This window comes from Equus asinus, chromosome 2 (assembly GCF_041296235.1).
Source record: "Equus asinus isolate D_3611 breed Donkey chromosome 2, EquAss-T2T_v2, whole genome shotgun sequence".
In the NCBI taxonomy this organism is placed as follows: Eukaryota; Metazoa; Chordata; class Mammalia; order Perissodactyla; family Equidae; genus Equus; species Equus asinus.
Window position 1 is genome coordinate 88310897 of NC_091791.1, and position 26558 is coordinate 88337454.

The window sequence follows — 26558 nt, forward strand, 5'->3', positions numbered from 1 at the left end:
CATAATGGTCATTTTTAAGAAAAAGCATCTGTGTAATTTTTAGCGTTGTGAGCTGAACTAGCTGCTTGTGTCATAGTACATCATTTTTATTTGAAAGAATGACTGACAGACAAAATTACAGTTACTAAGACTTGAGTATTTGGCAGATATTTTCTGGAAAATCAACTAAGTACATCTGTGATCCCAAAGAAAACAAGTGATAGTATTTGCTGCCAATGATAAAATTGAGCTTTCAGATAGTAGAATGCTGAAAAACTCATGTCTTCCTCTGTGAGCTTGACAGTTTCCCAATAGCTAAAGATTTTTCTGATAATATTGGTGGGGCCCTGAACATGATTTTTCCATATTGCGTAATAAAACGCGCCAACATTTGGAAGATCTATGTAAGCCAGGGAACCAATATTCCCAATGCACATTCCCAAGTATGTTCCAAAGTCATGTATGGATTAACATATCCATTCAAAATGCAAGATAGATCAATATATTTTAATGTAACAGAGTACAAAAATTTTATTGATAGAGATTTCAGTAACCTTTAATAAACTAACACTTGTTGAGTTTTGGTGTAGTATCAAAGAAGAGTATCTATAATTTTCTGAAAAGGCTATTAAAATATTCTTTTTTTTCTAACTACATATCTATGGGAGGCCAGATTTTCTTCATATATTTCAACCAAAAAATATTACAATTGATTGAATAAACAAGCAGATTTGAGAATACAGCTGTCTTCTACTAAGCCAGAAAGATATTAAAGAGATTTGGAAAAACATAAAACAACACTACTCTTTTCACAAATTTTTGTTTTGAAGAATATAGTTACTCATTAAAAAGGCTATTTATGTTTACACACATTGGGTTTATTACCATCATTTTAAAATAAAGGAATAAATGCATTATTTTAAAAATTTCTTTTAATTTCTAATAAGGTCAATATCAATAGATACAATCCACATAAACAAAAGCTCTTTGGGGTCTTCAATAATTTTTAAGATGGTAAAGGGGTCCTGAGACCAAAAAGTTTGAGATTGTTCCTCTACTACTGTGAAAACGAATGAACTATTGCTTCATGCCATGACATGGATAAATTTCACAAACATAGTTTAGAGTGAAATAAGCTAGACAGAAGAGTATATACTATGTTATTTCATTTATATAAAGGTAAAAATATAGATGCCAGAAGAGTGGCAGCTTATGTGGAGAGGGGGCTAGTGACTAGAATGGGCATAGAGTTGGGGGTGCTTCTGGGGTGCTATTAATGATGTATTTTTTTAATCTGGGTAGCAGTCACACGTTTACTCTGTTAAAATTCTTAAATCTGCATATTTGTGATTTGAAAGCTGTTTTCTATGTATGTTATGCTTCAATAAAATAAAAAAGAGTTTATCAACAAAGCCTCAAGGATATGAAAACAATATAGTTTTTAAAACCCCAGTTACTGTTTTGCAGTAGTGGGAATAGAGTGATTTCTTTCTTTTCCTTTTCTTTCCTTTTTTCTTTGGTTTGCAAAATTTTCCTTACTATTGCTGTTACATGTTTATACACATTTATGAGTATGGCGATCATTATGAGCATCGTAATTGACATAAAATGCTGAAAAATTTGACTAATTTTACATCTAAGGCAAAAGCCCAGACTTCTTGTTAATATGATGCTCTGGAGACACACAGCAGGAGGAGAGAACTCTGGGGGGCCCTTGGACACAAAGCAGCTCCCAGCAAATAGCAAATGTGCTGTCTTGCCAAAGAGGGATGGGCCTTGCCTGGAAGGCCCCAGGGGTTTAAGTGGGACCAGCGGAGGGAGTTTCAGGCATGTGGACTTCAGCGAGAAAGATGAAAAGATATTCAGACTTCCCTGTTGTTCTGAGTGTTGCTACATGAGAGAGTGGGAGGCAAAAAGAGTAGAAGTTCAGACACCTTGGCTCTTGGCCCTTATGAGCCATGCTCCATGGCAAATTACTTAACATTCCTGAAATTTGATTTATCATCTCTGAAATGAGGTTAATAGCACCTCCTCTGTCTATTCTGAAGAGATGTTACGGAGATAGGATGAAAGAGTAGAAAGGAAATAATTCAGAAACTGAAAAATATCACTCAAAGAGACTATATGGGTGGAAGTCACAGATAAGATCAGTTAAAAAATTTACTTAGAGGGATCTCTCCAAAATTAACTGTTACAGAAAATGCTATATGAGTTCAGTTATAAATCATCTTTAATCTTCAAATAAATACCTTGTAGGGCTGGCCTGGTGGCATAGTGGTCAAGTTTGCATGCTCTGCTTTGGTGGCCCAGGGTTCCCGAGTTCACATCCCAGGCACAGACCTACATACCTCTCAACAAGCCATGCTGTGGCAGCATCCCACATACAAAATAGAAGAAGACTGGCACAATGTTAGCTCAGGGCCAATCTTCCTCACCAAAAAAATAAAGAAAGAAATACCCTATTTACAACAGCTGCAGCCCAGGGTTGTTTAAACCTTTACTTAGATACTGCATTTCCAGCTTCAAATTTACTCTCTTTTGTTAAGTTCACCCAAATTTAGTGTCCACCTACTATTTTCCAGGCACTAGAGTACAACGATGTACCCCATATCCAGTTTTGTGGAGCATAATGGAAGAGACTGGTTATGGGTATGAGCTGACATGGCCAATGTTGAGACAGAGCCATGCACGGGACAAGATGACACAGGACACAGTGACACAGGACACAGGAAGCACACAGAAGAGAGGACTTTGGTATGATATGTTCAAGGAAGTCTGCCTGGTTGAGATATTGCTTTAGCTGAATCCTGAATGAGATGTTTTAAACAGAAGTCTGATGTGATCCCATTAGGATTTTCGATAACTCACTCTGGTAGCAATTTAATGAAGGCAAGACTGAAAGTAGGGAGCCCCTGAGGACGCTATCATGATAGCACAAGTGAGAGTTCACACGGTGCAATGAGTGAAGTGGAAGAGCTAAATTCAAGAACTATATGGGAGTCAGCCCTGATTGTCTAGTGGTTAAAGTTCAGCCTGCAAACTGGGTTCAGTTCCCGGTTGCAGAACCACACCACTCGTCTGTCGGTAGCCATGCTGTGGTGGTGGCTCACATAGAAGAACTAGAAGGGCTCACAACTAGAATATACACAACTATGTTCTTGGCCTTTAGGGAGGGAAAAAAACAGAGGAAGATTGGCAACAGATGTTAGCTCAGGGCGAATCTTTCCTGGAGGTTGGGGGACTCATTAAAAAAAGGAACTACAGGAAAAGTAAAATTGGTAGGAATTAGTGACAGTATAAGAGGGTAAGAATTACTCCAAAATTTATGGTTTGCCTAACTGACTAATTAAATTGGGTAAACTAAGAAAAATTAAGAGAAATCACAAAAACAAGAGAAAGAGAGGGTGATACAAGGACATGTGGAATTGGAAGTGTCCAAGGTGGACATTCCTAGAATAAAGCTCAGATTCAAGGTCCAAGATCGATATAGATTTGTGAGTCACACGCAATCAGATGATAGATAAACCCTGAGAGAGGATAAGATCCCTCATGGAGAGCAAGAACAGAGAGGAGATTGGTGAGATGAGGTCAGAAACCTGGAGAACTAGAGAAGTTTAGGCCAGGAAAAGAAGGGTTAGAGAGGGTTAAGAAAGATCAGAAAGAGAAAGGTCCCGGAAACCAAGGGCTGTTTAACCACAGCGACTGCATCAGAGAAGTCCTGTAAGATGAAGCCTGGAGATGTCCACTGGGTTTGTTTGTAGAAACGGGTTGTTGGTAACTTCTGCAAGGGTTACTTCAGAGGAATGATCAGACAGCAATGAGTCAACTAGAGGTTTGGAGATGAGGAGATGGAGACAATGAGTATGGACAACTCATTCAAGAAACATGACCCTGAAGATAGGAAAAAAAGAGGTGGGAGCAGGGCCACAAGCTAAAATAGGAAGGATGGGACTCAAGTTTATTACTAGGCTGAGGAGAGCTTGGCAGTAGACAGGAGAAGGTTGAAGCAAAGGAAAGAGAAAGGTCACTGATGATGCAGTTTCCACGGGATAAGAGAAGAAAGGACGGGATCAGCAGCCCACGTAGAGGCTGACTGAGCAATGGGGAAGAGACAGGCTCCTCATGCTCAGAGGCTGGAGGGAAGGACATAGGGATGGGTGCAGACGTGCATGAGTTCGTAAGTGGAACCCTGGAAAGTGAGGTGGGTCACACCTGTGGGCTTCCTGATCCAGGGTGGAGAGGAGGCAAGTTGCTTCTGCCTCTCCTACGAGCTAAGTAGGGGTCATGAACAGAATGGTGAAGGTTTGGACCAGTGGATTAAGAGGATGGAAGGGGGAACTCACCAAAGGCACACTGATGGGTTTTCTAAGGATACTGATAATCCAAATGTTTGTTATCCCTTGGTCTGTACTCTCAACATTACGCCCAATTAACTAATGTGCACATAGCACTTTACAACTGACAGAGGAGTTTCCATATGCATCATCACATTTAATACTTAGCCTCCTTATGATTATTCCCATTTTACAGAAGAGTAAAGTGAGCATAAGTGACTCCATCAACACAGGAAGTGGCAGTGCTGGAAGATGAGTCCTTGGACCCTGCCATGGTGTTCCCCTCCCCCCCGTGCATTTCCACCCTGTGCATCTACACAGTGCCAAGCAAACATGACTAGACCTTTCACGTCCTGGAAAATTGTCACACTCAGGATGTGGAGACAGGAAGGGGGTGATTTGGGTCGGTTCAAGGGCAGAGGCCCATCTGCCTGGGCAGCCGTGAACGTGGCACATGGATCAGGGACAAATTCAGAGCAGAGCTCTGCATCGCTTGTGGGAGCTAAATAGCCTTTGCTTAGCAACTGCCTGTGCAGCAAAGAGTTTGAGAACCCGTGAAGGAGAACAAAGGGCCTCCGAAGGCCATCTGGAGGTTTGAGAGAGAAAGCAGATCTGGACTAAAGAGCCTGTGCCCGCTGTCCCAGGGGCTCATCAGGGAGGGGTTTGGCTACAGTATACAGATCAGATCTTGGAACGAGGAAGAGAGAGCATCCCTCTTGGAGGGTCACCTTTAAATGAGCTGACCTTAGCTTGGGGGTGCCTACCTTTGCCAGGGGCACTCCTGGGCTGGCCAGCTGCTGGTGACCCCCCTCCCCAGACTGTCCCACAGGAAGCGCCTGCTGTCCACTGATGACAGTCATTACACTTGTTTGTTTAAAGCATCATTAGCCTTGTAATCACAGTTGTGTGGCCTTGTGAAAACGAGAAAGGCCAACATCTAAGGCAGCCCCACAGATCCTGCTCAGAAACTTGGTGCCAAGACTACAGTTATAGCTTCTGGCCTCTCCGGCCTAGCACTGTACCTGCCGGGTCTGGACTAGATTCAAGAGTGAGGAACCCCAAGTCTTCATCCGCACCGTCTCTACTTTGTGCTGACATGCTATATCTCTCTCTTTAACCCTTCGGCTCACTATTTCCACTGCTAGTAATTTATCCCAAGGAAATCATAAGACAGATGCACAAATATTCACTGGACAACATTTTCCACCATCCTCTTTATAGTAGCACAAAATGAAACAATTTAAATATGAACACATGGAAGGATGGTTCATTCCTATGATCGAGTATTATGCAGTCACCACAAATCATGCTCTCGCAAAGGGCCACCACTGGCCCTTGGCACCTCTGTGTCCCCTTTGGGCAGACACCATCCTGGACAAGAATGGATGACTTGAATAATGGGACAAAGGCTACATTTCAACTTCCTTTTGCCACTCTGGCCAGATGGCTTCATGTACAATCTACGCCACCATTCACTGTAACCCCGGTGTCAAAAAAGATTTAATGATCTAAGACAAGGTACTTGATGTATTGAGATTTTTAAGAGGAGGTTAGAGAACAGCTGCTAACAATAACAACAATTAAATCTGTGGAGATCTGTATAGAAAAGAAAAACCAAAAGAAAATAGAGTGTGCTAGCCATTAGCGCTGTTTGCCAAACGTCTCCAGTTCTCTCCTTCTGTAGGAACATTGTGTTATCATCCTTCTTGATACCTTTGAGCTGAGAGGTGCCAGGGAGAATGTGCGAAAGCTTTACGAGCTCATGGGCAATTTGCTAAGCTCTTTCTGAACTGCCATGGCAATGCTCAATGCTCTCGATGGTGGCTGCTCCATGAGCCACTGTCGCTGAGTGAGGATATGACACAACAGACTCGTGGCCAACTCACAACGCACTTGTAGCATAAGTGACAAATAAGCCTTTCCTATTTTAGGCCAGCTAGATTTAGGGGTGTTTGCTGCTGCAACATAACCTAATTTTTCCTGAATAATACACACACCAAAAATGTTAGGAAGGGTTATAGTGGATTTGCATTAAAACATAAAATTCATATGGATTCATATTTGTGATCAGTGGAAACAATCAAGAGAGCTACACAGTGAAAACAAGGGTGAGATCAATTAAATACTATGAGCTATAAGCTGGAGCAATCTGAGCAACAAAATAAATAACAGGCTTAATGGATTATAGTTCAAATTATAAAAGAAGTATGAATGAGTCCCTACTGATATAAACAAAAGATTGAATAAATAAATTAATGGGAGAGAGGAGACAAACCTTCCGTACAGAAGAATTTCGAATAATATATGTAGATACTTCCCCTGCCAGGAGGCAGACTTTAATTACTCATTCCCCATAAGGGAGAGCTTGACTTAATGACTTGCTTCGGAAGAATCGAGTATGGAAAGGGAAAAACTAACTTTACAGTGGAGAGATCTGGCAGACACCCCCATGACCCTATGACGAAGGCTGACGTCACCAGTGATGATGTCACATGGGCGTCATGTGCCCCTGATCTGATATGACGCAGCGAGAAGGGCACTCCTCCTCTGTGGTCTGCCTTCCCCAAAATCCAAAACCCCAGGCTTATTATAAGAAAAGTATTAAACAAACTCAAATTGAGTCACATTCTACAGAGATATCTGAACAGTATACTTCGAAATTGCCAAGATCACGAAAAACAAGGAAAGTCTGAGAAATTGTCACAGAGTGGAGGAGGCTAAAGAGACCTGAGAACTAAACATGATGTGGTGCCCTGGACTGGATCCTGGATTAGTGGGAAAACTGATGGAAGCAAAATAAAGTCTGGAGTTTAGTTCCCAGGAATGTAGCGATGTCAGTTTCTCAGCTTTGACAAACGCACTATGGTAACGTGAGACATTAACAACACGGGGAACTGGGTGAAGGGCATATGGCAGTATTAAATATGAATATGAAAAGCGTTCAAAATAGAAAGTTTATTTAAAAATACTGTACAATGCAATTCTCACAACCTTTCCACCAAAGCCCCATCATGAACCTGGGATGGACGTTATGAGTCACTGCTCTCTGGGTTGGACACAGACTCATGTTTCTCTTGCGTGTAAACAACCCATTGCATTGAGTGAAATTCTCATGTTTAAAGACAATTTTTTGTAAATCTTGTCCCCTCCAGATTGAACAAGCTAACCACTTCATTGGACACTTAACAAAGAACTAGCAATCTGTTCCCCAAATGGTGGAAAAGCTGCCTGGTGGATGTATAGAAGGATGGTACAGAATTCACAAAACCACAATGGTATCTTTCCCGATGAATAAGGGAATTTTAAGAGTATTGTTGACAACTTGATTTCCATTCTATGAATGGATTTCAAACCTAACGCTACATAACACAACTCCACCGTAGGCAGTCTTCTTTGCAATTTTTTAAAGTTTCTAAATATTCACTAATTATTCCATAAAGGAAAAGCAATAACCACGCTGTTTGATTTCAGTGTCGAATCTAGATTTCTTTAGCATCTGACTTTCTATGGCCAAGGAAACAAGTGACATGTTCAAGTTACACTCAGGCGGTCTCCAGTTCATGGAGGCAGGAGTGAAAATGTGGGTGTAGAGGTAATTTCCACCCCCACGGATCACATTTTCTCATTGGTCACTCTCTCTGGTCATTCGTTGGTCACCTCTCCTCCACTGGCACAGGCTGAGAGGATGAGGGATCTGATGACACTGCCATGTAGTTGGGTGGCAGTGAGCAACAGAGGGGATCACATCAGTGTGAGCCCTTTGTAGTTATCATGCAACCAGTAACTACTATTAATCCTCTTCCCTTCCCCAGTGCGCCTGCTCAGGGCTACAGAGGCACCACCCACATTACAGCATCTGGGTTCCCCGCCAGCCCCCCAGAATAAGTTCCTTGAGGACATTGCCCCTCTCTGTCCCCAGGGCCTGGCAAATGGAGGCAATGATAAAAGTTTGAAAGCTCATAGACCCCCATCACTCCTCTGGGCCAAATTCTCTGCAGCTGGTCATTCCCTGCACGGAGTGAAACACCCAGTGTGGGCAGGATTAATGAGACCCCACAGGGCCACCTGCCAACACGTCTGGGTCTGTGAAAGGCGAGGGTCAGGAGCTGGCGGTGCTGGCCCTCACTCCCACTGCCACATTTAAACCTGTCTGAAATTCAGTATCTTCCTGGTTGCAAAACATTCAATAAACAGATTACCTACAGAGTCATTCTATTGTGCCTTCTGCTTAGAAGGCTGACATTCCTGCCTTTAAATACAAGTCCTGAGTGGAGACCTCATTTTAGTGAGATGCTAGAAGCAGCTGATGAGAAAATTAAATGCTTTCCCTGTTTGTGGATAAATCACGTATAATGTCTACACGTGTGCCCATAAAATGTTAGCATGCAACGTGCGCCAAGTGACGGAACAGCCCGGGCTCTGCAACAAGCTGTGGGCGTGGTCCGGGGGTCTTTGGGGGTATCCATTTGGATGACTCAGGCCAGGAAACGCTCTTTTCTCCAAGTGCCTAGATAATTGTACTTTTCTCTGCCATGGAGACACAGCCCCTGGATTCTTAATAAATGTCAAGCAATAGCAGAGTAATAATCATATTTCCAGCAATAATGACAAACAACTGGAGTGCAGAGTGGGTGAAGAGAGACCACACCACCGCAGTGCGATTCACCTCTGGTTGAATTCACGCGCAGATTAATTCCTATGGTGAACGGTAGTTTCTGATTTGTCTTTTTTGAACTGTGATGTTTTTATTAAATTCAATCGTCTTGAGTACATGGAGAATGACTACTTAAAAAAAAAATACTCTGGTGGAGCAAAGAACAAGAGCTTTGGGACCACAGGTTCCGGGGCCTCCTCAAGAAAGACACCCTCGCTCCTCTTTGCCTCCTTTTGGGCATCAGGGCCTCCGTGAGGCTCAGACAAACGGAAAGTGTCGCTATGTCGACCTTACCTGAATTCAGCCCCGTCTCCCCATGTTTCTGTCAGCCTCGTCCTCAGAAGGAAGGCTCTTGGAGATGCGCACCTCCTCAGGCGGGAGCGGGTGAGGAATTATGGGACGGGGTCTGGATGAGACATGAATAGGAGGATCTCCCCTGGGGGTTGCAACCCATGAAAACATCCTCCCCTAAGCAGGTATTCAGACTTGAGGTTGCTGTTACGGAGTGAACTGTGTTCCCCAAATTCATTTGTTGAAGCTCTGCCTCCCAGAACCTTCGAATGTGACCGTCTTTGGAAATAGGGCCTTTCAAGAGGTGATTAAGTCAAATGAGGCCGTTAAAGTGGGCCCTGATCCAATCTGGTCAGGGTCCTCCTAAGAAGAAGAAGAGACACCAAGGATGTTCTCAGTGAGAAGACAGCCATCGACAAGCCAAGGAGAGAGGCCTCAGGAGAAACCAAACCTGCCGACATCTTGATCTCGGCTGTCCAGCCTCTGGAAGAGCGAGACAATAAGTGTCTGTTGGTGAAGCCCCCCAATCCGTGGTGCTTCGTTACAGCAGCCCTGGCAAAAGATCCCAGCTCCGTCCACACCAAATAATGCCTCACCCTGAGGCAGCCTGGACACTACAACTGACATTTGAAAGAGAGATAACAAGTGGGGACTGGAGTCTATGGGGAGGATTCCTTCTTTAGACTTTAGGGGGAGAGACAAGGCTGCCTTGGTCAGGACTGCCCCGTCACTGACCACCTCCAGAACAGAACCTTAGGCCCGAGCTCTCGGAACAGTGCTGGCTGCAGTATAGGCCCATGCCAGGAGTTTCAGAGGGCAACCCTGACCACATCCTTGTTTCCCAGGGGGCTGCACACCCCTGCTCTCCTCAGCTCTCTTGGGGGCCACTCTGGGACTTGCCAGAAGGTGCCCACTGTGGGGCTGCATGTGACTTGCAGGTAACCTAATCAACACCATCCCGTCCCCTCTCCCTTAGGCTGGGCCCTCCTAGATTCAGCCACTGTGAGTGCACAACAGATAGCTGTGGCTGCACAGCTTGGCGGGCTTCCAGAAGGGGTAGTGTCCTTAAAGTTCAGGAGAAGCAGTTGGCCCAATGGAAGGTGGGGGCTCTTTCAAGCAGACAGGACCACATTTACCCAAGTGTAGAGATGGGAGAAGAAAGCGCATTATGACAAAATACGGAAGTGGACCTGATTGGAGCAAAGTATGTGCAAGACTATGGCAGGAGATGAACTTGGAAAAGCAGTGACAGTCAAGCTTTGTGCACTGTGGTCATGGGTCTGAGTCCCATCCTGGACAGTATGGGAACAAATGATGGTTTTTGATCAGAGATGTGACATGATCAGATCTGATCTTTAAAAACTCAGGACGTGGATGGCATGAAAGTGCCATGGGGCAGAGTAAGCTGCTAGGCAGGGACCATCTGCTTTGCTCTCCGTATGTCCCTGTCCTCAAGCACTTCTGCCTCTTGGCAGAAGCACAATTGATGGGTGAGGAATAAATGGATGAACTACCTTGCCTCCCACTCTACAATGGCAGCCAGAAAGCTTGGGCACAGTGTAGGCGCCTGACTGTAAATCTTTATAGACTGCTTATTTATGATCTTAATTCCCCAGGAATTCACTTTCTTCTTTTATTATTTTTCCTGATCTCATTTCTTTGTTTTATCACATGCATCCTCATCTAAAGGTACCATAAATCCTCTAGGGAGTGAGTCAGAATATAAATAAACACATGAAAATTAAGATAAGATAAACTGGATATAATACTCCAGTGATACCAAGCTGGCAGCCGACCCACAAGGTAGGTGGTTACAACTGTCCCTTTTCGTCTGGAGGGACTCCTCCCTCAGCACGAGTCTTCCCTTGCATCCTTCCTCCTCCTGTTCCTCTTTGAGTCTCAGCTCAAACTCCTCCAAGAAGCCCCACTTAGGGTACCACTTGAGCCTTCCACCTCTAGTTACATTGTATGTATTTCACCGCCTGGAAGGTGGGACTCCCAGGTAGGGAACTGTGCCTTTTATTGTCAGTATCTCCTGGCCTGAACCCAAGGGCCTGGGATAGGGTAGGAAATCAATGAACGTGCATGGAACATTGAAGGAGGAAATGTTCAGAGCAGAAATAGGTGTTTCGTAGACGAGAAAGAGATGGAGATGGAGATATAGCTGCAGATGGAGTCATAAACAGAGATCTATTTTCTGATCCCCTAGAGAGTCTGGAACAAGCGCTTGACAGTTGGCTCCTGCCACCCTCCCCGTGGACCACTCCCTTCTTTGATCTCTGTGCTCCATTTATATGGACCTCTCTCTGTTCTCAAATATACAAACTCAGCCCCGCCCTCCAGCCTTAGCCCTAGCTGGGTCCCTTCCGGGAGTTCTCATTCCCCATGTTGGACGGCTACTCTTTCCTCCCAGCTTCACGATCACCTCCAAGCTGCAGCTAACACCAGCCAGCCTCCAGCATATCATCCATTTCCTTCAGACTATGTCACACTATCTAATGTTTTCTCATCTGTTCCCTTTTGCTTACAGTCTGTTTCCCCAAACCAAGAGCGGCCGCCTCATCGGTGGCCCCAGCCATGCAGCAGGTCCTCTACGGAGGGGTCCACGATTCGGGAACCATTTGCAAGAATCAATCCCACACATGTTCGTTCAATTGTGCTTTTGTTTTACTCAAGGACCTCAGCTCCTCCCTTTATCACTCCTAATTATCCTAGTAGATAAACTAGCACCCATGGACCCCTAGGCCTTCCTCCTGGGCCACCCAGGACTGGACCACCACCTCCTTCTGCTGTCTCCTCTCTCTCCTCCACCGTCAGCCTCTCTTCCCCTCTTTGCAGGCCAAAGAGCCAAGTTTTCATCAACCCCCACCGACGACAGCGAAGAGAAGAAAATTTCAGAACTTCCTGTTCTGAGACTTTGAAAGACTTTTTTAATTAACCAAAATGGTTTCTTGTAATAGATGGGTCCCAGGCGAGAGCGCGCCTGTAACTCACGTGGCAGGCGCTTCATGGTAGAGCTGGGAGCGGGGGGCCTAGTGGGTTGTGAGTGGCAGCAGCGCCTCAGGAGGGTCCCAGCCTGACTCTCCACTCCACCACCATCTGCTGTTTCATCATTTATATAGTTTGGAACACTTCTGTCTTGTGAACACTAAAGCATTTTTGCGTTGATGAATACGTTTAAGTTTTAAATATTCGAATTTAGAGAATTAACAAAAAAAATGTGTTTCCTGCATCCATAGTTTCTAATATTTAAAAATTGAAAGCATTTCCTGGGATGATGGCATCTTGCCCCAAGCACAACACCAGTTTGGGGAATGCAGGATTGCCTCACACTAAGACATCTGATAGAGAAAAATCTGAACCTCAAAATAGATTCCTGGGTATAATTAGCCTTTAAAATAAAGGACTGAATTCAGTTTACAAAAGGATTCAACCCAAGATTCCTTTAAATGGCCAGGTTTCTAAATTAATTTCAACTCTGCTTTAATTTACAAAATCTTGATATATATATGTATAAATGTGTGTGTATGTATATATATATATATATATATATATACATACACACACAGTTTTTTCAGAAACCTGTCTACTGTGATTCCTCTGTCACGAACTAGGGAGATAAATAACCAGACGACAAGGATTCCTTAAATACAGGGACCATGTGTTATTCATCACTATACTCCTCACAAGGAATGCTCGTCGTTTCAATGAATTTATGTTGAATTATGTTGTTGAATTGCACATGACAAAGTATTTATATACACTAAAATATTGCGGGTTGATCTGCAGACTTGGACCTTAATTTACTTTGAAATACTCCTCAGCGACAGCCATCATATACAGCATATAAACACAGCCTGATGTTGTAATAGATAAAATCCCATAGATGAGAAAGGAAAGAAAACCAGTAAGTCACTGGCAGAAGGAGGTGAGAAGATCTAGTACACTTTTCAGCCTAGAGAAGTCTCCGGAGGAGGAACCGAGCATCCGTCCCCAAGGACTTTTCAAAACCACATGATGTAGATTCCATGTGCCTTTCAATGGGCAGTGGGCGTGACCTCACGCTGAGAAGCTTCCATTGATTCGTGGAACGTGCATAACCTCAGTGCCTGCTCTTCGGAGAGATTTCAAGCTATCATCTTGCCACCAAAAGCAAAACAACTTTAACTCCACTTCTTGGGAGGCTGAACGGCCAAAAGGTGCTCACAGAGGTGACTGTGGGAAAGCCCATGGCAGCATGGCACTTTGTGGAGCACAGTGATGGAGCCATCTCCTAGCGCCAGTTAGAGACGAGGCAGTGTGTGACTAGCAGGAGGCAGGACCACAAGCCACCATGGACTGAAGTGAGTTACTATCAGTATAGATGATTCATTTATTGTGTGGACTTCGCATTCTTAGGAAGTCTTGATATAGTAGACTATGCTTTAAGATACGTTTGAAAAATAAACAGTCAAAAGGAAAATTCTGGTAGAGAAAATTCTATCTATTAGGTGAGGCAGGTGCTCACAGGACATTAGGAGAAGGGCACCATCACTCGATTTCAGCAGTGGGATCTCTTGGTGAGGCCAGGGTCTCTGCTAGCCTAGGTCCTGTCCTTCACAGGAATTAGAAAAAGGAGACCCCTCTAGATGAAAAAATGAGAAGGGGACACCTTTCTTTGGAGGGATGTAGACCACACCACAGCTCACAGCTTGCTAGCAGAGCTGGGGCAGAACTCAGGGCCTGCTCCCCAAACTGCCCAGCTCTGTGTGGAGCCCTGGTCCTGCCTGGTCAGCTTCCTCGCTGCCAACAGTCACTGTGCAATGACATCTGTCCCCTGCCCACCCCAAGAGACCAGCCTCTCTCTGCTTAGACTATGGGGATGTCTGCACCCACAGTGATGAGCAGTTAATGCTTCAGCTGGTTCTACTCATGGCCAAGCCCTGACATGGATCCTTGCAAGAGGACAAGGGACAGTCTCTCTTGGGCCATTGTATTCTTTCTGCCTTTATCTGAGATCTTCTTCACACAAAACTGAGGGGCCTGGATCCAGCACCACCTAAACCCACCCCTGGAAAGATCATCTGAGAAGTGATGGAGGAGGTTTGACATCACCAGTGGAGCCTTTTCCTCCTCACTGAACAGGTGACATCACCTCGATGCTCAAACTGCCCCGTGTCTTCATGCGAGAAGGTGGTGGAGGTGGGGACCATGTCCACGGAGCTCTCACAGTAAATTGTAAGCTTTAGTCAAAAACAGGCATTCCAGGATTCCATCAGAATTGTTTAAAGAATGAAAATTGTGGGGCTTTGAGCCTGGAGGCTTCTGTCTTGGCGGCTTTTCCAGCAGATTTCTGGGGACTTTGTGACGTTTCAGGAAGGGTCCTAATCGGATGAGGTGTATTTAGCACCACAACATGCTCATTCCAATTATAATATTTCACCAGAAGCCAAGGGGCTGCCCTGAAAAAGCAGAAAAATGGGAACTCGCAACCAAGGATGGCTGGACCACCAGCTTGATCTGCGCATCTTCTCTCATTCCTATGTATGCCGGGGCATGCGTGTCACCTGCCCTCAGCAAGTCACTGGTTATAGTCCCCAAACCTCACCTGACAAGGATGCATTGAAAGATTTGAGCTAAAATGCCTATAAAGGGCAAACTCAACTAGAGAATTTAAGTTACAGAAAGTTTTCAGAAAAAAAAATCACCTGTGATATTTTTAAACGCAAAGGACAGAGACACAAATAAACCTATTAAATAAAATGATTGAATAAGGACAAAAGCACAAGGCACAGGAGCAACTCAATCACCAGACCCTGTGTCGTATAGTACTATAACCACACAATGACCCAAACACTGAACAACAGAACGGCACCTTTAATACGTACTATTAATAGCAAAATGTCTGCCTTTATTGAAGAAAAGAACAAAAGCTATGTTGCTCTAAGCAGTTTTGAAACGAATATCCGATTCAAAACTTCCCCTGTGCATACAATCGCATGCTAATTTACATTTTAATTACTTCCTAAGAAATCAAAAGCGTTTGTTGACAGTAGAACATAATGTCAACTTCATGGTGCACTGTTGGTGGACGCTTAATGAACTTAATTAGATGATTAGTGATGTTAATTATCCTTCTATTATGAAGATAAAGATGTCTCACACAGGAAGCACTTGGTAAAGAAACATCATTAAAGGTATCAGTGTTTACTTTCTTCATTTACTTCTATTTTTCAAACTCCTGTAACAAGGACTTGTGATAGACTAGTGACATTTACGATTTCCTTAAAATGGAAAAGGAAAAGCCACTGTCTCCATCAGCCCATCTTTGTTCTTCCCCCTCATTCTGGATACTGATGCTGTGTCGGTGATGCTCTGCTTTTTCAAATCCTCTGCTGTCAGGACCTATTGACCGTGATGTGATGGGTGGGTTCTAACATCAATTGTTTGCAGAATGGGATGTGTGAGTGTGTGAGTGTGTGTGTGTGCATGCATGCGTGTGTGTGAGTCAAGAGAAGAGAGGAAATGAGAGAGAGGGCCCTGTTGAGTGCCCGGACCACTGGAAGAACACCTAAAGGGCTAATTTAACCCCTCCCCATTGCCCAGGCCTGGCGGCATTTCCATAACCCTATAATGCTACGTCCCCAGCTCTGTCACCAGGACGCTGTGCTGCAGTGGGAAGGTCCATTCTGGGTGCGGTGTTGGAATGAAGGTGCCCACAAGACCAAGTCTACAACACCTGCCACAGAGTCTTCACTTTCAGTTGCAGTGAGAAAGGAATCCTCAGAGGTTTAAGAAATAAGGCACTGGACTTCATCATTTTTCTCTTTCTTGCCCCTGAATACCAACCACCATAACCAGAGGGTAAGGAAGTCCTTTCTGGAAATAATCTTAGTCCAGACACACCCTGAAGAGCTCTAAGTCCAGGCTGGGGAAAGTGGCATTATTTTTAGGGTCAGTATCTCTGGAAAAGCATCAAGGGAAAATAAGTCATTGGCAGCCTTTCTCACCACAATTAAGAAAACCAAGACTCCATTTAGCAGAAGGTCTTAGTAACAGTGCTCACATCAGTGGGGCAATTTATACTTTTCAAAGTCTTTTTTAAAAAAATCATTCTCTCATTTGTTTCTGAGTGGTTTTATTCCTCTAACAATAGTTTCATTTAATTACTTGCTCACAAGACTTTTCCCACCACCGAACACAACTGGGTTTTCCAACAACACAGCATTGTAATTTTTCGTGAAGTCCATGATGTGAGGTTTTCTGAATTGCTCTTCTCTTTTCTATGGTTTTCAATGGTTTTGTCCCTCCAGCCCCCTCTTTTCCTGATGTGCTGACACAGGCTGTCTTTCTGTCCTTCTGCCACACCAATGAGAAAGCATCGTCAAAATCTCAGCTCTCTCTAGTTCCTCTTGCCCCTTCAATTTTAGAAGCCTTCATGTGTTTTAATCTTCCCCCAAATTTAGGCCACCTGCTTCCAAACATCTCTTTTACAGGCATATTCATCTCCTGGAAAAGTCCTTTCTCTCTTGCCCACAAACATCATATTGAATTTACAAGTTTAAGCAAAAATAGTTCATGTAACAATCTTCTGAATTTCAGATTTTTTAAATTTCCTGCAACCTCTTGAAGATCTTTGACTTTAACTCTTTTATATAGAACATCTCTGGGAATTCTAACTTCTGTTGTGAGAGTTGCATTTTGACTTCCTCAGCTGTCACGTCGACACTACCACTTACTTCCCCTCATTTCAAAGTTCATTCCTTTCCATTTTCAAAAATCTCTTCTCAGCCCTGGGGCTCTCCTGACACGAGCCTTTTTCTTGGCTGAGTGAAAACTGAGGCTCACATCTCAAGGGCCCTTTGCCCCCTGAGCACGGAAGCGCCAAAGGCCCAAATGTGAAAGCGTGTCCTCGTCAGACCACGCCCTCCTTCCTCAAACAGGCAGGAGGGTCTCTGAGGCTCCCCGTGCCTTCAACCTCAGCAAGACTGAAATCTCTCAACAAACGCGCCAGAAAGTAGGACCAAGAGCTGCTTGATCTTTCCCACCGTGAACACTGACGCCTTTCAATTCTGCATACTGGCCTCCTCTTCTGCAGTTTTTATTTGGGCTTCCTGACTTCTTTAAAGGGAAAATAAGTATACAGAAACATTTATGCATGAAATGATATGATGTCTGGGGTGTTGCTTCCAAATTATTCCATGCAGGGAAGAAAGTGGGTAGTAATAGAGATGGGATGAGATTGGCCATGAGTTGAAAACTGTGCAAATTAAGTGATGGATAGATACATGGGGATTCATTTCATTATCTTCTCTACTTCTGTAGATGTTTGAAATTTTCCACAATGATTTCTAAAAGAGAGAATGGGTGAAGTGCTCAGAGTGGACGATCAAAAATGTCATTTCCTTTGCTGGGGACCTGAGCCAGGGCTGCCTTTAATGCAGCTGTCACCACATTGCTGGTCTCAGCCAGCATCTCATCCTCTGCCAAGGGCAGGACTGCTCTGTGGCTGGGAGTGGAGGCAGTGGGCCTGGGCACACATTTGGGGAAATAGCTGATGGCAGGTCCATAGTTACCCTGGTCACGCAAGTGTCCCGTCTCTGAGATCTCAAGGCCCCCCGCTGTGGGCACTGCTGGTCTTACAGGAGGCCCTGGTGCGTCTGGGTGGACAGGGGGCTTGCCCACAGGGCAGCCTTGACAAGACCCCAGCGGCCTTGGAACAAATGTCCAGTGCTTTCATGTCCTTGCCAGGGCAGACACAGACTCCCTGCAAAAAGCTTGTCTTTGGCGTCTTAGCAACTGCAGTGTGCCACCCTCTGGCTCTTGGTACCTTCTCATCCCCTTCTGTTAAATTTCACAGCGCCCTCGATTTCCTTCACAGGCCGCTTCAACTTTCTAATATACGGCTTTGAAAACAGCAACTGGAAGCTTGCTCAGCAATCTCCAAAAGCCACGGAAATGTGGTAGACACAGCCCAGCCCTGCCCCACAGGGCCTTACTCCTCTCTAAACCCCCTAAACAGTGATCAGGTGAGGCCCACCTGGCCCCAGCATGGGACCGCTGTCCACACGTGTACAGTGGATCTCAGGAGGAAAGTGGGGTGAAATCCAGCTCACACTTTGCCAAAGGAGACACAGCTCAGGTGGCTGTGCCCATCCAGAGGGCTCCACCCCTTGATAGCCTAGAAGTGGCCCCGCTGTGCTCATCTCAGTCTCAGTGAAACAGAACTCTCCAATGTGCTCTTTGCTTTCCACCGCTCCCAGCACTGCCACTGCAGCCCCCAGCATCTGTCACCTGAACGACGCTGCCGCTCCCAGCCCGGCCCCTCCCTTAGGGCCTGACCTCCAGTCCAACCTGTACAAACAGGTGAGCAGTACAAGCTCCCTGCCTAACCCCAACCTGGCCTCTGTGCCCGTTCTGCCACCTGCAACGCCCCCTGTTGTCCTCTGCTCACGGCCTCCCACACTCTCATCCTCCCGCCCCTTCCCATCCGGCCCCCAGCTCCCGTGTCTCGGTCACCCATTTTCAGTTTGTTAATGCTTTAAAAAAAAAAAAAAAAAAGAGGATAACACACTACGTACTTTGGAATAATTCTGGATTTGCGGAAAAGTTATAAAGGTAGCACAGAGTTCCCATCACCCTGTCACCTGGTTTACTGTGATGTTAACATCCTACATTGTCATGCTGTGTCTGTCAAAACTAAGACACCAACCTTGGTTGTCGATGTTTTTTTTCAACTTCTTTTTAAACAAGAAAGCCTGAAATTGAGCAGGTGAGCAAAGCCGTGCCCACTGCCATAAAGACGAGCGGCCAGCCAGAGGATGCTCTCCGGATTTCTCCAAGCTGAGGGTGGACATGATCCAGAGGCTTCCAGGACATCCTCACTGGCCTTTGGTGGCCTCAAGGGAGCCCAAGGTCCCAGCCTCTGATGACAGGCTGACACCCACAGCCTTCACCCCAGTGGAACCCATGACTTTACAATTTGGTTCCAGAAGGGACTTTGATGGGGATCAGGGGGAGAAAAAGAAGAAATAACTTCTATCATATCAGCCCTGCCTCAAAGTTCGGCTCACCTGCCAAGAAGAAAACATTTCTACGGAAAATAAAAATGGGTAAGAGGAATTAGGGCTCGTACATCGTATGTCTCACTCTTAGGAACAATTTACCAGTGCTGCAGAGCTGTCAGCCGCTGACGTGATAAGGAATAACACCACATGAATAATGTTCCCTCCACAACCAACTCCTTTAATTACAAGCCTCTTCTTTCCAGAAGAGAGACAGAAGATGCGAAAACACCAATTTCATGCACTTGTGCCTGAATAATGTCTCCGCGCTGCTTTTTCCAGATGGCGACCTTCTCACTGGAGGAACTAATGATGTGGGCATATTTAGGGAAAAACCAATAACGGAGTCTTTAACCTTCAACAACAAAAAGCGTGTTGTACAAAATGTTCCTTGGGATGCATTAGAAAATATCAATTACATTGCTCGCTGAGGTGTAATCAGCCGTAATAATCAAAATTAATTTTTAAAAATAATTAAACAGACCCCAGGGCAAATAGCTGATGCTCTTCTCCTATGACATCACAGCATACATATGTACCTGAGAAGTTGTGCCTTCTGTTAGCAACAAAGGCATCTCGTGAGGATGAGTAATGGATGCGGGGTCTGAAGGCTGGTGGGTTTCATCCTGGCAAAAGGATGGGGTGCTCCGTGCAATTCCCTACACGTTCTTTAAGAGCCTTCTATGCACCGGGCGCTGTGCCCAGCCCAGACTGAGTTCCTGGTATAGGATCTCTGAAGCAAAGACGCAGTTAATTTTTAAAATAAAAACACAGTCCACTTTGTTTCAAAGATTATTTGTCTTAAAAAATTCCACAAGATATTATGAGCTGTAGAAAGGATAAATAAATCAGGTTGAAGGTAAAATGGGGCTCAACAGGAGAGAAGCAGCCAGAGAGGTGTGTGTGCACGTATGTGTGTATGCATGTTTTGCAGAAATTTATCCCACCGGGTCTGTGCAGTTACAAGAATTGGGCCACACTTATCTCTCTGGGCTTCTGAGTGCAAGATCAAAGAGGAAAGCAAAACAGTGACAGTCCTCCTCTTCGTGAGTTGCTGTGGAAAAGCACAGTTCTTCCTGGGGCCAACAGCTGAGGGAGATGTCCCCTGGGTAGCCCCTGGGGCTACCCTCTCTCTACTCAGTCCAGCCACACTGGCCTTTGCTGCCCTAGAACACTCCAGAACATGCCTGCCTCAGTGCCTCTGCGTGACTGTCCTCTCTGCCCGATCACTCTTTCCTGGAGGGTCACAAGGCTCATGTCCTTCCTTATTTCTCTGCTCCCATGCCCCCTGACCCCCTCCATCTAACAGCCCAGCACCTCTCTTGCCACCTCTCCCACTCACCCTGCTCAATGTTTCCTCGTTGCCTTTAGTACCCCTAACATTTATGAATTTATTTATATCTATCTTCACCTCCTAGAATTCAGTTTCCTTTAAAGCGAGAATATGTCGGATTTTCTCTCTTCTGTAAACTCAGTGCTTGGAGCAGGGTACAGAGTAAGCACTTAGTAAATATTTTTGGAGTAAATGAATGAATGAATAATTGATATAGAAGACAACATCTGCAGCAGCCTGCCTTCGTCAAAGACAGAGCAAGTTTCAAATATTCTTTCTTCCACATCTCTCCATGTGAGCCAAGAGCAAACTCTTACAAGCCATTTGTAAATCTACATAGCCCCACACATAGCAGTCTATTCAAGGTTCTTTCCGATCAGCTGGTTCTCAACCAATCTCTCCAGGACTCGGGGGCAACTGAGCTGTGATGACAACAGTGACCTGGCAGGGGTTGGGCACTGGCAAGAGGAGGCATCAATAGCCTGCAAGAGTTTCCATAAAATGCGTGTCCCTACACAGCATCCCAGCCGTCCCTTCCTTAGCTCTCCAGCCAGACTGACCTAATCCCAGGGGACACTGCTAACCAGGTTAAGGAGTAGAGGGGCTGGACCCCTCCTCTATAAATGGCATCATCAGGAGCAAGTGCTCAGGCACCAGAGGGGATGCTCCAGCTTCTAGGTCTCCATGCAGCTACACCACACGCAGAATGGTCCCCTTTGTGGCAGCGAGAGCTATGGGGTAAAGTGCAATCTTGCAAACTGCCTCCTATTTCGAAAGCACTTGCATTTTCCCAGCGCTCCACATGTTCTGCTGTAAACCAAGCATGCTCCCAGTTGTAAATGCAGAACACGAGGTTCTGAGAGGTTACGGAATTGCCTAAGGTCCTGCTCAGCGTTACAGAGATGGGCGAGCCCAGCTTCCCTTTGCCACTTCCCTGCTGCAGAGCCCTTGACTTTTTCTTAGATTCGGTTTCCACATCTATAAAGGGGGCTAATAATAGCTGTGTGATGTGGCTATTAGGACATCTACAGCAGTTAATCACTCAGTAAGCCAGGGAGTCTGTCGACAGACTTACTGAGCAGCGTCTTCCACAGCCAACGCACTGAGGACACAGCCTGCCCTCAGTTCTGAATGCCAGGTGGCCAGCCAGCCCAGTTGAGCTCATTTCCTGTCTTCCCTTTTATGTTTGGGCTCTTTCTCCCTATATCCTGAAGCCCATTGTTCCCGAAGCTTGGGAAGAAGGAGGTCTCCTTCCCCCAGCTGGCTGGCAGCTGCAGGCAGCCTTTCCTTCTCTTCTCCCCAGCATCTGGTGACTGTGCCCTTCCCCAGTGGACAACAGACCCATGGGGACAGCAGAGCCTAGATTCTGAGCTGGTGGAATTTGGGGTCCACCTCACTTTCCAAAGTCACATGGGCAGAGAACACAAGTTGTACAATGTGTCTATCAACCATCTACTCCACGTCCCTGGGGAGCCCCTTCCCACAGTTTCCCACAGTTATTTGCCCCTCTGAGAAGGAGAAGAGATAAAGACTCAGGGACGTTAAGTAAATTGCCCGAGGTCTCCTAACCTTAAGACCATGTCCATTCAACGACCAGAGTCTGCTTCTGAAGATGTCAGTGATCCCAGCATTAGAATATGTGACATACTGTTTTTCCCAGAAAGATCCTCCCATATTTCCAGCCCCACATGCTCTCGCAGAACCTTGCGACTTCCCCAGCAGGTGGTAGAGTCTATTTCTCTCCCCTTGAACCTGGGCAGAACTTTGCGCCTGTCTCACCCAAAGGAAGGCAGCAGATATGATGCTGCGTGGCTTCTGAAGCTAGGTCACGGAAGGCCACATGGCTTCCTCCCGGCTCTCTCTGTCTCTGTCTCTCTCCTTCCTCCTCCCTATGGAAATCAGCCCTCGAAACCCAGCCATCAGCTTGTAAAGAAGCCCAAGACACAGGGAGAAGCTGTGTTTCAGCCAATTGTCTCAGCTAAGGTCTCAGATTAAAACCAGCAGCCAGCGCCAGATGTGTGAGTAAATGAGCCTGGCCAAGGCCCTGGGCAGGGGGGAGGAGAGACACCCCCGCCCACCCCTGCTGTGCTCCAGACTCCTTATCGCAGCGCCCACAGTCACAAAAAATCACTGTTGGTGCCACTGAGTTGTAGGATGGTGGGTTACGCAGCTTTAGAGAAATGGACTGGGAAACCCCAAGGCTCAGCCCCACATAGTCAAGAGGACCCATCACCATGTCTCCTGGCAACAGGACCAACGTTTCTGTGCCCACTCCTGCTGGGCTGTGGGCTGGTGCTCTCTGAGCACAGCTGACACTAGAGAGAAGGGGAATGAGGATAGGTTTGGTTTTTAATGCCATAAGGAACCCCTGCTCTTGGCACTTAAGGGAAGCCCATCTTCACTTCGAGTTAAACCAGACCAAGGCCTCGCTCCCCTAGGTGTCGCCTCAGCTGGGAGGCCACACGCATACTGGTACCCACTCAGAAAGCGGAAGTAGATTGCGTCCAGCGACAGCAGAGAGAGAATGTGACTCACAGGTTTGAAGCAAATGGCTGATGCTAAGGAAAAGGGGTCGGGCCTCACCTCTGTCTTGCACTCAGGGTCCTTGGTCTGCCTCCCGGGCATCAGCCTCATGGCTGAGGACAAGCTTCCACTCCACGAAGTGACTTTGCTGTGGTGTCCGACATTGGAGCGACTGGCCAGCGACTTCTTCTCAGATGCTGAAGACGAGGAGACAAAGATTGTCAGAGGTGAAGTCGAAAGGAGGACACTATTCCTACAGCTGGCTTGGCTTTCAGTCGGCCCGCCAGGGGCATGAGCCCAGTGTGCCTGCCTCCAATAAGGGAAAGAGCCCAGGCTATAAGCTTATACTGCCATATTCTAGCTAAGAAATACAATGTGGGCTTGGGGGACTCCAAGCTCCACAGCTCACTGACTCAAAGTGAGATGTTGGACAAGTTAGCTAACATTCCTGAGCCTCAGTCTTCTCATCCTGTAGAATGGGGCTAATGCTATCTAACCTCACTGTGGTGTCACAAAGAGTAAATGAGACTATGTGTTTAACACACTGGCCCTGGAATACATAAAGTTTTCAATATGGTTGTTGGCAAAAAGAGAGCCATTTGTAAACTTTAACATTCATGTCACCATTTTATGGGTGAGTATATATACTCATGGATACATATGTCCCATTTTATTGCACTTTTCCCTGAAATGGAATCTGACATTTTGACTTCAAATTATACGTGTTTGCACATAGGTACATATATATTTGCCAGGGCTAATTTGGAAAGCCAGTGAAATAAAGGTTCTAAACTACTGGTGGTCTGGGATGATACACATGGAAATAACTAACTCAAATCATTGTGAATTTTGTTGTGCTGAAAGACTTAAAACAAGCATATGAGCCATAATTTGAGAGCAAGGTCCTCTTTAAAAACAAAATTGAAACCTCATTCCTACAACTGCATTGACTAATATGAGGGTGAAATTTTGAGTCTGGTAGAATGCAAGGGACGTTAATATCTTTGGGATGAAGACTTTCACCTGGAACATGAAGAACCTGAGGCTCCAGGGCACTGTACGACTTGGTGCAAGATTTGAAAGCAGGCAGGAACATAGCAGGGCAGAACCTAGAACCCTGAGCTCCAGAGCCCAAGCTAGAGCTCTGACATGGTGGCCCTTCCCTTTAAAAGATGACCAGAATCTGCTTGCTTGGTTGGCACTTCTGGCCTTCCTTTCACCCAAGATGCAAAGCACCATTCATTCTTTGTGAGCAAAGATGCATGAGATTTCAGTCTCATAAACCCCACCCACCAAAGGGACAAGAGAGAAGGTCCAGGTAGAAAAGGCTCTGGGCCCTGAGTGGAACCTTGGAGAAGTCTGGATCTATGAGACCCAGAAATTCCACTCCCTGGGGCCAAGTAGACAGAGACCTAAGTAATGTTGCCAGGCCTTGAGCATTGTCTCCTCCCAGAGTGGGGTGACCTCTTCGATCTTCACTTTGTTCTCTCCGGGTTTCACAGAGAGATCAATCTTGAAGGTGTCCTCTAGTTCCTGCCGCCTCTGTGCCACGAGCTGCTGCCAGAGAGTCCGCACCGTCTTTTGGATGTTGTGCTGGACTAACAGAGAGAGCATATCACACAATCAGATGGCCTTAGTGTCTCTCTCAGAGATGACCAGGAGATGGCATATCATGGTTGATCTTAATCGCATCCTTCTTGAACAGCATTCCAGCTTAGCAAGCTCCAGCCAGATAGCAGTCATTACAGAGAGCCACAGGACCGATGTCAATGCTAACAACATCCACATGAGCTGGGCTTTCTCCTGCTTCCACCACTGAGTCCTGCCTGCCTCACATGTCCAGAGCTGGGGAATTTGATTGATGGGCTCAGAAAGTCTCTGTCTCCCACCCTCCAGTACTCTTAGATATCAAATAGAGATACCTGTGTGAGCTCTAGGGAAGCAAATAGCTGCCCCAAAACAGCTCCTATCAACCTTACATTTTACATTATCCCCTCAGGGGAATGGACACCAAACCCAAGACTGTGCCTGGGGGCCCAGGACCCAAGCTGGTCCCCTTTCCTGGCACTGAATCATGCTTCCCCCGACCCTCCCACCTCAGTATCCTGGATTTTCCCAGATGTAGAAATATCTACCAAGCCAATTCTTCCTGCTATGCCACACAACTATAATCCCCTGAACAGTGCCTAAATTCCCTCTGATCTTGGACCACTGGGTGCCCCCTCTGGCACTAGCCTCTTCAGTCTGTTCTTCTCAGTGTAGGGGGATGGATGTTGCTCAGTCCACTCTCCTAGCCAAGTTCCAAAATGCAACGGTTCATGTTGAAAGAACACTGTGTCAGAGGAAACTTTAAACTTGTAAGATGTTTGAGAATTGGCTCTGGGCACCTATCTAATCAGAAAACAGAGGCCCTTAGGTCTACCATCTGGTATCACAAGATACCATACGGTAAGTGGCATAGTCAGTAACCAATGTGGTGGAAGAAAGTCTGCTGAAGCTTCCTGGATCAAAAGGGAGGAATCTCTCAAACACATGGATCTGGCTGCTATTTTTTTTTTTTATGAATTGCCAATCCCTTTAACTTGATTTGATATTAGTAAATCCAAGAATAAACTCCGTTAAGCCAAAATCTCATAGAAGTAATGAATTTGTTTTCTAGGAAAGAAAACTGAGAGACAGCGAGGTAATGGCTTGAACCAGGTGAGATACATGCCAGTTTCCATCTCTAGTGGTCTAAGGGAAAATTCAAGTGACCACCTGAGAATTGAAATTAACTTACAGTGAGGTCCACTGGGATTTTAGTAAGGACACTAAGTTCTTAGTCTAATCAAGTCAAGTCCCACAAAGCTTTCTCTTCATCTTTCCATCCATCCATCCATCCATCCATCATTCCATTCCATTTCTAATACACAAAGCCCATTCCAATTTTCTTCTCTATCAGGTTACCTTGCTGTGCTACTACATTGTCTGAGATTTCCAAGGACCTCTTCTGGCCTTTAAGAATCTCCTTAGTAGTATTTGGTTCCTTATCTAGGGAAGAATAAACTGAAAAATGCAACCCTAGCAGTTACCACTATCCTTCTATGCCCCGCCCCCAAAAGAAACAACAAATAAAATGTACCATCACTCAGACTTGGGAAGTCTTCCCCTCTTTTTTCTCCTCCTTCTTCATTTGGAGAAAGAAAGACTTGATGATAAGGAGTCATTCTAGGCTTCGGTTCCAAACCAAATCCTTCTGGATAACTAAGAGACAAGAGATTTTTCACTATAAACTCAGTTTCTTTGGGATTATTCCATTGTTCTTTATTACAAAGAATCATCCTTCAAACTCAGTACATATTGATATGGAAAAACTTGTCTAATCAAGTTAAAGCAAACATGTTATGATAACTTCCATGACA

The 26558-nt window shown here is 45.5% G+C and overlaps 1 protein-coding gene across 8 annotated transcripts in view; it reads right to left on the reverse strand.

Annotated features, from left to right (window-relative positions):
- The window catches only part of WDFY4 (WDFY family member 4), a 301742-nt gene that overhangs the window by 126309 nt on the left and 148875 nt on the right, over positions 1-26558 (reverse strand). For all 8 annotated transcript variants that reach the window (XM_070493267.1, XM_070493276.1, XM_070493259.1 and 5 more), the window contains 3 exons: positions 26279-26400; positions 24570-24755; positions 23218-23354 (listed from right to left, as the gene is read on the reverse strand). In XM_070493267.1, coding sequence (XP_070349368.1) covers positions 23218-23354; positions 24570-24755; positions 26279-26400 — 445 coding nt within the window. The remainder of the gene's footprint in view (positions 1-23217; positions 23355-24569; positions 24756-26278; positions 26401-26558) is intronic.